General features: G+C 47.9%; 1 protein-coding gene across 1 annotated transcript in view; it reads left to right on the top strand.

Moving 5' to 3' along the window:
- Positions 1-5,331, top strand: part of ANKRD52 (ankyrin repeat domain 52) — a 30,236-nt gene extending 24,905 nt beyond the window's left edge. Inside the window, exons 22-28 of the mRNA XM_088068778.1 lie at positions 319-406; positions 955-1,038; positions 1,965-2,110; positions 2,202-2,284; positions 3,334-3,416; positions 3,571-3,662; positions 5,015-5,331. Coding sequence (XP_087924904.1) covers positions 319-406; positions 955-1,038; positions 1,965-2,110; positions 2,202-2,284; positions 3,334-3,416; positions 3,571-3,662; positions 5,015-5,265 — 827 coding nt within the window. The 3' untranslated portion in view covers positions 5,266-5,331. The remainder of the gene's footprint in view (positions 1-318; positions 407-954; positions 1,039-1,964; positions 2,111-2,201; positions 2,285-3,333; positions 3,417-3,570; positions 3,663-5,014) is intronic.
- The last annotated feature ends 8,705 nt before the right edge of the window (positions 5,332-14,036 follow it).

The raw sequence follows: 14,036 nt of genomic DNA, 5'->3' as shown, positions 1-14,036 counted from the left end.
GGTTTGGAGTCCCCATCCCTGGAGGTGCCTGAGGAAGGATTTTGGAAGCAGCAAGCGAGGGATGGGGAAGGGGATGGGGAGGATTTGGGGAGCAGCCAGTGATGGATGGGAATGATTTAGGAAGCACCAGGTATGGAATGGGAAGGATTTGGGAATTACCAAGCAAGGGATTGGTTTGAAGTCTCCATCCCTGGAGGTGTCCAGGACGTGGCACTTGGGGCTGGGGATCGTTCCCAGCTTGGACTCGATGCTTTTCCAACCTCTGGGATTGTGGGATTCAGTGGGAAAACTGCTCCAAGCCTGTCCCTCTCTCCTCAGGGCACGAAGATTGTCTTGAATTGTTACTTGAACACAACCCGTTTGCGTACCTAGAAGGAAACCCCTTTACTCCATTGCACTGTGCAGTGTAAGTGACACCCCAAAAACAATTCCAAGCCTGGGGGGCCCTGAAAAGGGAGTTTTACCCCAGAAATTCCAGGTCTTGGAGCCTCTGGGATGTGCTGAAAAGGGAGTTTTACCCCAAAAATAATTCCAACAATTCCAGGCCTTGGAACCTCTGGGATGTGCTAGAAGGGGAATTTTATCCCAGAAATAATTCCAGGCCTTGGAGCCTCTGAAGGAGGAGTTTTATCCCAAATAACTGAAGGCCTTGGAGCCCCTGGGATGTGCTGAAAGGGGATTTTTACCACAGAAATTCCAGGTTTTGGAACCTTCGGGATGTGCTGAAAGGGGAGTTTTAACTCAAAAATAATTCCAACTATTCCAGGCCCTGGAGCCCCTGGGATGTGCTAAAAGGTGATTTTTACCTCAATAAATAATTCCAGGCCTTGAAGCCTCTGAAAGGGATGTTTTCCCCAAGAAATAGCTGAAATCCTTGGAGCCCCTGAATGTTCTGCTGTCAGCCCAGACCTGCCCAGCCCTTTCCTGACTTCCCTTCTCCTCCTGTTCCCGCAGAATTAACAACCAGGACGGCACTGCTGAAATGCTGGTGGAAGCATTAGGTGCCAAGATTGTTAATAGCAGAGATGCCAAAGGAAGGTGAGCATGGCTCTGGACAGAGTTAAAGGAATAAAACGGGGATTTAGTAAAAAAACACGTGGGCAACAATGAGCCCGGAGTTTTCACACTTTGATAAGTTTTGGTGCATTTCCAAATTCAAAATTCCATTTGCATATTGGGGTGAATCGTGCAATTACAGCTCCAGGTGGTGGAGTCCCATCCTCCCAGTTTGCTCTCCTCAATTCCACTTTAATAATTCCAGGCCTTGGAGCCCCTGGGATGTGCTGAAAGAGGAGTTTTACCCCAGAAATAATTCCAGCAATTCCAATCCTTGGAGGCTCTGGGATGTGCTAAAAGGGGATTTTTACCCCAAAAATAATTCCAATCCTTGAAGCCCCTGGGATGTGCTGAAAGGGAATTGTTACCCCAAAAATAATTCCAACAATTCCAGGCCTTGGAGCCTCTGGGATGTGCTGAAGGAGGAGTTTTACCCCAAAAATAATTCCAGAAATTCTAATCCTTGAAACCTCTGGGATGTGCTGAAAGGGAATTGTTACCCCAAAAATAATTCCAGCAATTCCAGGCCTTGAAGCCCCTGGGATGTGCTGAAAGAGGTGTTTTACCCCCAAAATAATTCCAATCCTTGGAGGCTCTGGGATGTGCTAAAAGGGGATTTTTACCCCAAAAATAGTTCCAATCCTTGGAGGCTCTGGGATGTGCTAAAAGGGGATTTTTACCCCAAAAACCAATGTCAAACATTTTTAACAGCGTTTAACAGCTCCGTGTTTAACCCAGCGTTTCTAACCGGTTTTTAACCCCAGCACTAAATCACTGCTCGCACTTCACACGAATTTAGAGTTAACCACCAATGCAAAAATGAGGAAAACACAAAAGGAACCCCAGAGCATTTCCCTGCTGCTGACCCCAGCCCTGGCTGGGTTTTTTTGTTTTTTTGGCTTCCCCAGGACACCCCTTCACGCTGCTGCCTTCGCAGACAACGTCCATGGTTTACAGCTGCTGCTGCGCCACCAGGCCGAGGTGGACACCCCGGACAAGCTGGGCAGGACCCCCCTCATGGTGGCTTCGGAGAACGGGCACACGGCAGCAGTGGGTGGGTGCCACGGGGACACAGCTGTGCTCCTCACCTGGGGGGTGTTTTTGAGCTCTTCCTCACCTCCTCTTCCTCCTCCTCCTCGTTGCAGAGTTCCTGCTGTTCCAAGCGAAAGCGAATATTACTGTGCTGGATGTCAACAAGAACACAGCTCTTCACCTGGCCTGCAGCAAGGTGGGGACAGGGTTAAGGGTTGGTTTTACCCCCAAATAACTCCGGGTCTTGGAAACTCTGGGATGTGCTGAAAGGGGTTTTTATAACCCAGAAATTCCAGGCTTTGGAATCATTGGGATGTGCTGAAAGGGGAGTTTTACCCCAAAAATAATTCTAGCAATTCCAGGCCTTGGAATGTCTGGGATGTGCTGAAAGGGGTTTTTATACCCCAGAAATTCCAGGCTTTGGAATCATTGGGATGTGCTGAAAGGGGAGTTTTACCCCAAAAATAATTCTAGCAATTCCAGGCCTTGGAACGTCTGGGATGTGCTGAAAGGGGAGTTTTACCCCAAAAATAATTCCAGCTATTCCAGGCCATGGAGCCCCTGGAAGGGGAGTTGTACCCCAGAAATTCCAGGCCTTGGAGCCCCTGGGATGTTTTACCCCAGAAAGTCTGGTCTGGGTGGCACCTCCAGGCGTCCCCCTGGGCAGTTTTGGCTCTCTGTGCTTTTCCTGGGGAGCTCCTCTCTGAATTTCCAGGCTCATTTCCATGCCTGGCTGGGTTGGACGGGGCTGGGAGCAGCCTGGGATGGTGGGAGGTGATTGGGATGAGTTTGTGGGACATCATCTGGATGAAGGGAAGGCTCCAGGGAGAACTTCCAGTGCCCAGAGGGGCTCCGGGAAATCTGGAGAGTGACTTTGGAGCGATGGGACAGCTGGGAATGACCACAGTGACACAAGGCAGGGCTAGGTGGGATTTTGGGAAGAAACTCCTCTCTGTGAGGGCCTGGAATGGATTTCCCAGAGGTTTCCCCATCCCTGGAAATGTCCAAGGCCAGCTTGGCCGTGGTTTGGAGCAGCCTGGGCTGGTGGCAGAGGGGATTTTTATGGTCACTCCCAACCCGAGCCCTGCGGTCACTTTGTCCACGCCAAAGCAGAAAAGGTGGAGGGACAACCTCTGCCAAGGTGACCTGTGGGAGGAGGACAGGTGCAGGGAATGATTCCACATCCACATTCCCTGGCATCAGGCCTCTCCCCAGCCCCCTGAACCCCCCCTGTCTCCTCCCCAGGGCCATGAAAAGTGTGCCTTGTTGATCCTGGGGGAAACCCAAGACCTTGGCCTTATCAATGCAAGTAACAGTGCTCTGCAGATGTGAGTATTCACACAGGGGGGAAACGGGAAATGTGGGAACGGGCGAGCTCGGGGGCAGCTGAGCTCGGGCCTGCCCTTGAATCCTCTCCAAGGTTTTGGCACGGGGCGCTCCCCGGGGTTTTTGGGGTTCTGATGGCGTTTTCCCCCCCGGCAGGCCGCTGCACATCGCGGCACGGAACGGCCTGGCCGCCGTGGTGCAGGCGCTGCTCAGCCGAGGGGCCACCGTGCTGGCTGTGGATGAAGAAGGTGCGTGTTTTCCCAGGATTGCAGCATTCCTGGGAAGTGCCCAGAGCCCGGGAAATGCTCACCCAAAACATCCTCCTTACCCGAAGCTTCCATTCCCAGTTCATCCCCTCCCAAAAAATTTATATTCCCAGTTCATCCCCTCCCCAAAAAATCCATTCCCAAATCATCCCCTCCCCAAAAAACTTCCATTCCCAGTTCATCCCCTCCCAAAAAAACTTCCATTCCAAATTAATCTCCTCCCAAAAAAACTTCCCACCCCAATAATCCCACCCCACACCCCAATAATCCCACCCTACACCCCAATAATACCACCCCACACCCCAATAATCCCACGGCACAATCCCACCCCACACCCCAATAATCCCATCCCACCTCACAATCCCACCCCACACCCCAATCCCACCCCAATAATCCCATCCCACCCCACAATCCCACCCCAGTAATCCCATCCCACCCCACAATCCCACCCCACGCCCCAATCCCACCCCAATAATCCCACCCCACACCCCAGTAATACCATTCCATACCCCAATAACCCCACCCCACACCCCACTAATCCCACCCCACACCCCAATCTCCCACCCCAATAATCCCATCCCACCCCACAATCCCACCCGACAATCCCACCCCAATAATCCCACCCCACACCCCAGTAATACCATTCCATACCCCAATAATCCCACCCCACACCCCACTAATCCCACCCCACACCCCACTAATCCCACCCCACGCCCCAATCCCACCCCAATAATCCCATCCCACCCCGACAATCCCACCCCACAATCCCACCCCATGCCCCAATCCCACCCCAATAATCCCACCCCACACCCCAGTAATACCATTCCATACCCCAATAATCCCACCCCACACCCCACTAATCCCACCCCACACCCCACTAATCCCACCCCACACCCCACTAATCCCACCCCACGCCCCAATCCCACCCCAATAATCCCATCCCACCCGACAATCCCACCCCAGTAATCCCACACCCCAATCCCACCCCAATAATCCCACCCCACACCCCAGTAATACCATTCCATACCCCAATAATCCCACCCCACACCCCACTAATCCCACCCCACACCCCACTAATCCCACCCCACACCCCAATCCCACCCCAATAATCCCATCCCACCCCACAATCCCACCCCAGTAATCCCACACCCCAATCCCACCCCAATAATCCCATCCCACCCCACAATCCCACCCCACAATCCCACCCCACGCCCCAATCCCACCCCAATAATCCCACCCCACACCCCAGTAATACCATTCCACACCCCAATAACCCCCCCCCCACCCCCCAACAACACCCCCCATAACCCCTCCATCACCTCCCCCCACTTCAGGTCACACCCCAGCTCTGGCCTGTGCCCCCAACAAGGACGTGGCCGACTGCCTGGCACTTATCCTCTCCACCATGAAGCCTTTCCCCCCCAAGGACGCCATCGGCTCCTTCAGCTTCAACCTCCTCAAGAACTGCGGCATCGCGGCCAAGGCGGCGGCGGCGGCGTGCGGGGCCCTCCCCAACGGCTCCTCCTGCCCCTACTCCAAGGAGCGCCACAACGCCCTCGGCCTGGACGGCTGCTACTCGGAGTAGCCCCCCCCCCGGTGACCCGCTAGCGCGTTCTATTTATTTAGGAATCCTATAAATATTGGGCACTTTGAAGGAGAACAAGACTGGGAGGGCTCTGCGGGGACACAGGGGAGGCGAAGCCAAGAGTTCTGGAGCTTTCCGCGCCCGGCGCGTTCCCCATCCTCCCTGCCCTGGGAGGGGCAGGATTTGGCCTGGCACGGGGCAGGTGCTGCTGGATTTTTCCCTTTGGGGTTGGTTGGAGCCGTTTCCTTCCCGGAATTTTTGTTTCCTTCCCAGCATTTTTGTTTCATTCCCGGCATTTCCGTCCCAGCGTTTCCTTCCCGGCGTTTCTGTTTCATTCCCGGCGTTTTTGTTTCATTCCTGGTGTTTTTGTTTCATTCCCAGAGTTTCCTTCCCAGAGTTTTGTTTCCCTCCCCATTTCTGTTTCCTTCCTGGCGTTTTTGTTTCATTCCCGGCGTTTTTGTTTCATTCCCGGCGTTTCCTTCCCAGAGTTTTGTTTCCCTCCTGGTGTTTTTGTTTCATTCCTGTCTTTTCCTTCCTGGTGTTTCTGTTTCCTTCCCAACATTTTTGTTTCATCCCCAGCGTTTTTGTTTCCTTCCTGGTGTTTTTGTTTCATTCTCAGTGGTTTTGTTTCATTCCCAGTGGTTTTGTTTCATTCCTGGCTTTTTTGTTTCATTCCCAGCATTTTTGTTTCCTTCCTGATGTTTTTGTTTCATTCCCAGCATTTTTGTCTTATTCCCAGTGTTTTTGTCTTATTCCCAGTGTTTTTGTCTTATTCCCAGTGTTTTTGTCTTATTCCCAACATTTCTATTTCCTTCCCAATGTTTCTGTTTCATTCCCAGTGTTTTTTGTCCCGTTCCCAGCAGTTTTGTCTCATTCCCAACGTTTCTGTTTCATTCCCAGTGTTTTTTGTCTCATTCCCAGCAGTCTTGTCTCATTCCCAGTGTTTTTTATCCCATTCCCATCACTTTTGTCTCACTCCCAACCTTCCCCTCCCATTCTCACTTCACCCCACCTTTCCCTTCCCGGAAATCCCAGGACCTCCCTTCCCATTTCCCATTTCCATCCGTGCCCAGCCGGGACGAGGAAAACCCCGAACTCTTGGCAGGGGGATTTGGGGTGGGAATCCCTCCTCTCCTCTCCTCTCCTCTCCTCACCCCAAACAAACACTTGAAAAATCCCAAAATCTGCTGTACCTGGCACACCCCGACCCCTTTGGCAGCTCATTCCAGGGAAAGGAAAAACGGGTGCACTGCTGGAGCCTCCTCCCCACACCAGGCACTTTAGGGATTCTGTTGGATTTTGATTTTTTTTTTTTAGGGTTTTTTTTTTTTATAAATTCCCCTCTTTTTTGGCAATTTGTCAGACCCTAAAAACGTCTTTTTTTCCCCCACCTCGGTTTGCGTGGCCGTTCCCATGAGAGAGTCGGTGTCGGTTGCTTGCTTGGTTGATTGTTTCTTCTTTCTTTTTTTTTTTTTTAAAACAAAAAAGAGAATTATTTATAGAGAAACCTTTAAAAAAAAAAACAACAAAAAAAAAACATAAAAAAAAATTAAAATTCAACATTTTAGCCTTTACTAAGGAAACGAATGCACTTGCAAATCCTTATTCTTGATATTTTTTATTTTATTTTTGGGATGCAGCATCCTGGCAGATTTTGTGGATGTGAGTGGGATCGTTGTTTTTTGGTCTAAAAGGTTCTCCTTTTTTATTTTTATTTTTTAATTTTTATTTTTAATTTTAATTTTTATTTTTAATTTTTAATTTTTAATTTTTATTTTTTATTTTTAACTTTAATTTTAATCTTTGGAAATCCCGTTTATGCTGCAGGTCCGAAGCATCCCAGAACGTTGCACTGTTGGTTTTTTTATTTTTTATTCCTTTGCCATTTTTATTTTGTTTTTCCTTCCCAATTACTGTAACAGCATCAAAAAACAATTTTTTCCCTCCCTCCCACGAGTCTGCTCAAAGCCAAAGACTGGGATGCAGAGAGGAAGGGGCTGGAAGGGCCGAGGAATTTCGGGAATTTCAGGAATTTCGGGAATCTCCGAGCTCCTCTCCCTCCTGTAACAACAAAACCCCGGAGTGTCAGAGAGAAAAGGGCATTTCTGTAACCAAAATTAATTTCTTTGTTGGTTTTTATTTTCCTTTTCCATCATTTCGAAATGAAGGTGGCTCCATGGGAGCCGTTCCCGGTTTTTTTTTTCCGTTCCTTCCTTATTTTTTTTTTTTTATTTTTTTGAACCAAAGCCAAACTTTTTGAACCAAAAAAATGAAGTTTCAGTCTTTGGCCTTTGGGTGAAAAAGCACATTTTTTATCTCGTTGTTTCCTTCGGGGCTCCCCCGCCCCAAGCACTCAACAAAACCCATCCTGGGTGAGATCCAGGCACTTGAGAGGGGCAGGGAAAAGTGGGATTTTCCCATTTTTTTTAGGATAAAACCCTAAATCCCTGCTCCCCCCCTCCCCATCCCAAAAGGAAGCGCTGCCCCTTTTTTTGCACCGGATACCTCAGCTCAGAACCAGAATGAAACTTGAATTAAAACAAAAAAAAAACACACAAAAAAAAATAAAAGCTTCTCTTTTTTTTTTGGAAAATCCTTTTCCTTTTTTTTGGAAAATCATTTTCCTTTTTATTTTTGGAAAATCATTTTCCTTTATTTTGGAAAATCATTTTCCTTTTTATTTTTGGAAAATCATTTTCCTTTATTTTGGAAAATCCTTTTCCTTTTTATTTTTGGAAAATCATTTTCCTTTTTTTTGGAAAATCATTTTCCTTTTTTTTGGAAAATCCTTTTCCTTTTTATTTTTGGAAAATAATTTTCCTTTATTTTGGAAAATCATTTTCCTTTTTATTTTTGGAAAATCATTTTCCTTTATTTTGGAAAATCATTTTCCTTTTTTTTTTTGGAAAATCATTTTCCTTCTTTTGGAAGCTCCTTTTCCTTTTCTCAGAACCTCCTTTTTTTCCTCTTTTTTAGAATTTCCTTTTTTCAAAAAGCTCCTTTTCCCTTTTTTTTTTTTTTCTTTTTCTGGAATTGGAATTCTTTTGGAATTTGGAAGCTCCTTTTCCTCTTCTCAGAAAATCCTTTTCCCTTTTTTTGGAAGCTCTTTTCCCTTTTTTTGGAAGCTCTTTTCCCTTTTTTTGGAAGCTCTTTTCCCTTTTTTTGGAAGCTCTTTTCCCTTTTTTGGGGAAGCTCCTTTTCAGTATTTTCACAGAGGAGAACTGGAAAAAAAAAACAAAACAAAACCACAAAAAAGAGAGAACTTGTTTACATTTTCCCCTTTTCCCGGCAGGAATTCCCTCCATCCCCCTCTCCCAAAACACCCCGAGCCCCTCCCAGGTTTTCGGCTGCTTTTCCGGGATTCCCGGATTTCCAGGATGGGAATTCTCCCCATCCCACCCCTTCCCCTCCTCTGCTGGGATGGGAGAATTCCTCTCCCTCTCCCTTTTTTCCCTGCTTTTCCCTCCCTCTGCACCCCTCATTGTTTGGGATTTTGGGTTGGGATTTTTTTGGGGCGGTTTTCCCGGATTTTGGGTTGGGATTTTTTGAGGTTTTTCCCGCTGTTTTCCGGGATATTTTTTTTTTTTTGGTTTTGGATCCCTCCACCTCCGCTCAGAGACAATCAGTGATCTCCCAAAGGGCTCCTCCATCCCTTCCCTCCTCCCTTTCATCCCTCCTCACACCCTTCAAAAAAAAAAATAACAATAATTAATAATAATATTAATAATAATAACGAGAATTAATAAGAATTGAGGGGAGCGAGGTTCCAGCGGCACATCCGGAGCGGAGAGGGGAGGGATGAGGATGAGGAGTGGGAGGAAGAGGGTGGGGAGGGACTTTGTGTGGCCTTTTTATTTTTTGTGGGGAGAGGTTTTATCCCAGTCTTGTTCTCCTTTAACGCTGTATCGTTATCGTCGACAGCACAGCTTGACAATTTCAGTAATAATCCAAGTGTTTGGTAATAATTGCGTTTATTTTGCTAAACGAGATTGAATTTATTAATTTTTTTTCTTTTTTTTTTTTTTTGAAATTTTTTTTTTTCTTTTTTTCTCGTGATGGTTTTGCCCCGGTGAGTTGTTAAAAAAAAATATATATATATATATTAAAAAAAAAAAAAATAGGGATGGAGGGAAACTTCCGCTGCCCCGCCCGCTCCCCTCCCAAAAATTCCCAAATTTTCCATCCTTTTTTATGCCAAAGTTGGACCATTCCCCTCACCCCGACACCGGATTCAAGGAAATTTTAATTTCAGCTTTCTCTTTCACCCGAATCCGATCGGTTTGGAACGCTCAGATCTCCTTTTTCCCCAAATCTCTGGAAAAAACCCAAGAAAGAAGAAAACATGAAACAAAAAAAACCACACACAACCAACAACAAAAAAAACAACAAAAAAACCCACAATTAAAACAAAAAAAACCAACAAAACCCCAATTAAAACAAGAAAGAATCAAAAAACCCAACAAAAAAACCAATTAAAACAAAACCCAAACAAACCAACAAAAAAACAATAAAAAACCCAAAAAAAAAAACCAATTAAAACAAAAAACTCAACAAAAAAGCCAATTAAAACAAAACCAAACAAACCAACAAAAAACAATAAAAAACCCAACAAAAAAACCCCAATTAAAACAAAAACAAACCAACAAAAAACAATAAAAAACCCAACAAAAAAAACAATTAAAACAAAAAAACTCAGCAAAAAAAACCAATTAAAACAAAAACAAACCAACAAAAAAACAATAAAAAACCCAACCAAAAACCAATTAAAACAAAACAAAAAAAAACAACAAAAAAACCCAATTGAAACAAAAACAAACCAACAAAAAACAATAAAAAACCCAACAAAAAACCCAATTAAAACAAAACAAAAAAACAACAAAAAAACCCAATTAAAACAAAAACAAACCAACAAAAAACCAATAAAAACCCAACAAAAAAACAAATTAAAACAAAAAAAAACCCAAAAAAACCAATTAAAACAAAACAAAAAAAAACCAACAAAAAACCCAATTAAAAAAAAAAAACCCAACCAAAAAAAAAAAAAACCAACAGAAAAAACCCAACAAAAAAACCCCAATAAAAATAAAAAAGGAAGTTTCTCTCCGACCCCTTGGTCCAAAGCACTTGCTTGAAGTAAAAAGCACTTTTGTTAAAAAATAAGAAAAGCATGAGTCTGGATTTCCCTTTAGCATCCCACGGGATAGAGAGCAGCAAGAGGGAGGTGAGAGTGTCTTTGGCTTTATTTTTTTTTTTTTAATTTTAATTTTATATTTTTTTTTTTTTGCCAGTTGGGAATTTTTTAAAAGAGAGAAAGGAAGAAAAAAAAAAAAAAGAAAAAAAAAAAGAAAAAAAAAATTTTGTTTCTAGGGAATGAATGGACAAAGGGAAGTTTGTGGTTTTTGAGAGAGAGGAAGAAGGGAAAAACAATGAAAAAACGTTTTAAAAAAAAAGTTTAAAAAGAAGGAATAAAAAAAATATATAAAAAAAATGAACCCAACAGCACAAAAAAAAGAAAGAATTGACATTTCAGTCAGCGGCTGTTTTTGCACTGCCATTGCCCGAGCGAGGGGCACCGCCCCCTGAGCCATAGACCCTGTGACAAACACTGAATGTACCGGGACAGCTGGGACAGCTGGGACAGCTGGGGACAGCTGGGGACAGTGTGGGACAGTGTGGGACAGTGTGGGACAGTGTGGGACAGTGTGGGACAGTGTGGGACAGTGTGGGACAGTGTGGGACAGCTGGGACAGCTGGGGACAGCTGGGGACAGCTGGGACAGCTGGGGACAGTGTGGGGACAGTGTGGGACAGTGTGGGGACAGCTGGGGACAGTGTGGGACAGCTGGGGACAGCTGGGGACAGTGTGGGACAGTGTGGGGACAGTGTGGGACAGTCTGGGACAGTGTGGGGACAGTGTGGGGACAGTGTGGGGACAGCTGGGACAGCTGGGGACAGTGTGGGACAGTGTGGGACAGTGTGGGACAGTGTGGGACAGTGTGGGACAGCTGGGGACAGCTGGGGACAGTGTGGGACAGCTGGGGACAGCTGGGGACAGTGTGGGACAGTGTGGGACAGTGTGGGACAGCTGGGGACAGCTGGGGACAGTGTGGGGACAGCTGGGGACAGCTGGGGACAGCTGGGGACAGTGTGGGGACAGTGTGGGACAGTGTGGGACAGTGTGGGACAGCTGGGGACAGTGTGGGGACAGCTGGGACAGCTGGGGACAGTGTGGGGACAGCTGGGGACAGTGTGGGACAGTGTGGGACAGCTGGGGACAGTGTGGGGACAGCTGGGGACAGCTGGGACAGCCTGGGGACAGTCTGGGGACAGCTGGGGACAGCTGGGACAGTGTGGGGACAGTGTGGGACAGCTGGGGACAGTCTGGGACAGCTGGGGACAGCTGGGACAGCTGGGGACAGTGTGGGGACAGCTGGGGACAGTGTGGGGACAGCTGGGGACAGTGTGGGGACAGCTGGGACAGTGTGGGGACAGCTGGGGACAGTGTGGGACAGCTGGGACAGTCTGGGACAGCCTGGGGACAGTCTGGGGACAGCTGGGGACAGCCTGGGGACAGCCTGGGGACAGTCTGGGGACAGTGTGGGACAGCTGGGGACAGCTGGGGACAGCCTGGGGACAGTCTGGGGACAGTGTGGGACAGCCTGGGGACAGCTGGGGACAGTCTGGGGACAGTGTGGGGACAGTCTGGGACAGCTGGGGACAGCTGGGGACAGTCTGGGGACAGTCTGGGACAGCTGGGACAGTGTGGGGACAGTGTGGGACAGCTGGGGACAGTCTGGGGACAGTCTGGGGACAGCTGGGGACAGCTGGGGACAGCCTGGGGACAGTCTGGGGACAGTGTGGGACAGCTGGGGACAGCCTGGGGACAGTCTGGGACAGCTGGGGACAGTCTGGGGACAGTGTGGGACAGCTGGGGACAGCCTGGGGACAGTCTGGGACAGCTGGGGACAGCTGGGGACAGCTGGGGACAGCCTGGGGACAGCCTGGGGACAGCTGGGGACAGTCTGGAACAGCCGGGGACAGTGTGGGGACAGTCCTGGGGCCGCAGCTGCCGCCACTCCCCAGCCGCGGGCACCTGGGAACCTCGGGTTGTTAGGGCAGTGTGTCCCTGTCCCCCTGTCCCTCTCCTGTCCCCTGTCTTGTCCCTCTCCTGTCCCCCTGTCCCTCTCCTGTCCCCCTGTCCCGTTCCTGTCCTGCTCCTGTCCCCTGTCCCTCTCCTGTCCCACTCCTGTCCCCTCTCTTGTCCCTCTCCCGTCCCTCTCCTGTCCCTCTGTCCCTCTCCTGTCCCCTCTCTTGTCCCTCTCCTGTCCCCCTGTCCCTCTCCTGTCCCCTGTCTTGTCCCTCTCCTGTCCCGCTCCTGTCCCCTCTCCTGTCCCTCTCCTGTCCCTCTCCTGTCACCCTGTCCCGTTCCTGTCCCTCTCCTGTCCCTCTGTCCTGCTCCTGTCCCTCTCCTGTCCCTCTCCTGTCCCCTGTCCCTCTCCTGTCCCCCCGTCCCTCTCCTGTCCCTCTCCTGTCCCTCTCCTGTCCCCTGTCCCTCTCCTGTCCCCTGTCCCTCTCCTGTCCCTCTCCTGTCCCTCTCCTGTCCCCTGTCCCTCTCCTGTCCCTTGTCCCTCTCCTGTCCCTCTCCTGTCCCTCTCCTGTCCCCCCGTCCCTCTCCTGTCCCTCTCCTGTCCCTCTCCTGTCCCCTGTCCCTCTCCTGTCCCTCTCCTGTCCCTCTCCTGTCCCCTGTCCCTTGTCCCCCCTGTCCCATCCCATCCCCAGCCATTCCTCATCCCCGTTTTTCCTCCTCCTCCCTTTCCCACCCTTTTCCCTCCCCGGCCCATCCCTCACTTCCACCCCCTCTCCCTTCCCTTCCCTCCCTTTCCCATTCCCGGATCCCCCCGAGCCCCCCAGGAGCAGCCCCCAGCCCCACCCGGCCACACCCCGGGGCTGAAATCCGGCAGGTCAAAAAATAAAAAAGAAATAAAAAATAAAAACAAAGTAGCACTAAAAAAGCCAAGCAAAAAAAAAAAAAAAACAAAAAACAAAACCCACAAAAAAAAAAATTCTCCAAAAACCTGGAATCGGTTTTGGTTTTATTCCCGTTTTGGGGGGCTCCGTGCAGATCCCAATTCCCAGCACGGGGAGAGAGGAGAGGAACAAAGGAAAACCCCAAACCAACAAAAACCAGAGACCCCCAGAAAAGAACCTTGAACCCTTTATTTTTTAAATTTTTATTTATTCCTTGATTTTATCCCGATGTTCCGGGGAGCTCCCGGGGCTCCTCCCCGGGTGGGAATGTCGGGGTGGGATCCACCTTTGCCTTCAGTGAGAAACCAAAGGAATAAAAACCGACCCTTTCCCACCGGATACCGGCACGGATTCCTCGGTTCGGGCTTTTGGTTTTGTTTTCCTTTCCTATTTTTTTATTTTTCTCCCCCTTTTCCTCCTTTTTCTTTATTTCCCTCCAAGGACACAAGGAGCTGTTCGATCCTCTTCTCCTGGCTGGAATTTTCTGGGCTCGGCAGTAGTGAAATTTAACAAATAATTGAATTTAATTAAAAAAATTAAATTTCATTTTAAAATTGAATTTAATAAAAAAATTAAATTTCATTTAAAAATTCAATTTAATAAAAAAATTAAATTTCATTTAAAAATTTAATAAAAAAACTAAATTTCATTTAAAAATTGAATTTAATAAAAAAAATTCAATTTAATAAAAAAAATTCAATTTAATAAAAAAATTAAATTTCATCTAAAAATTCAATTTAATAA

This window comes from Pseudopodoces humilis, chromosome 32 (genome assembly GCF_049639895.1).
Source record: "Pseudopodoces humilis isolate 2021_Gansu_Grassland_sample_001 chromosome 32, ASM4963989v1, whole genome shotgun sequence".
Taxonomy (NCBI): Eukaryota; Metazoa; Chordata; class Aves; order Passeriformes; family Paridae; genus Pseudopodoces; species Pseudopodoces humilis.
This window is presented reverse-complemented; position numbering and strand designations above follow the sequence as displayed.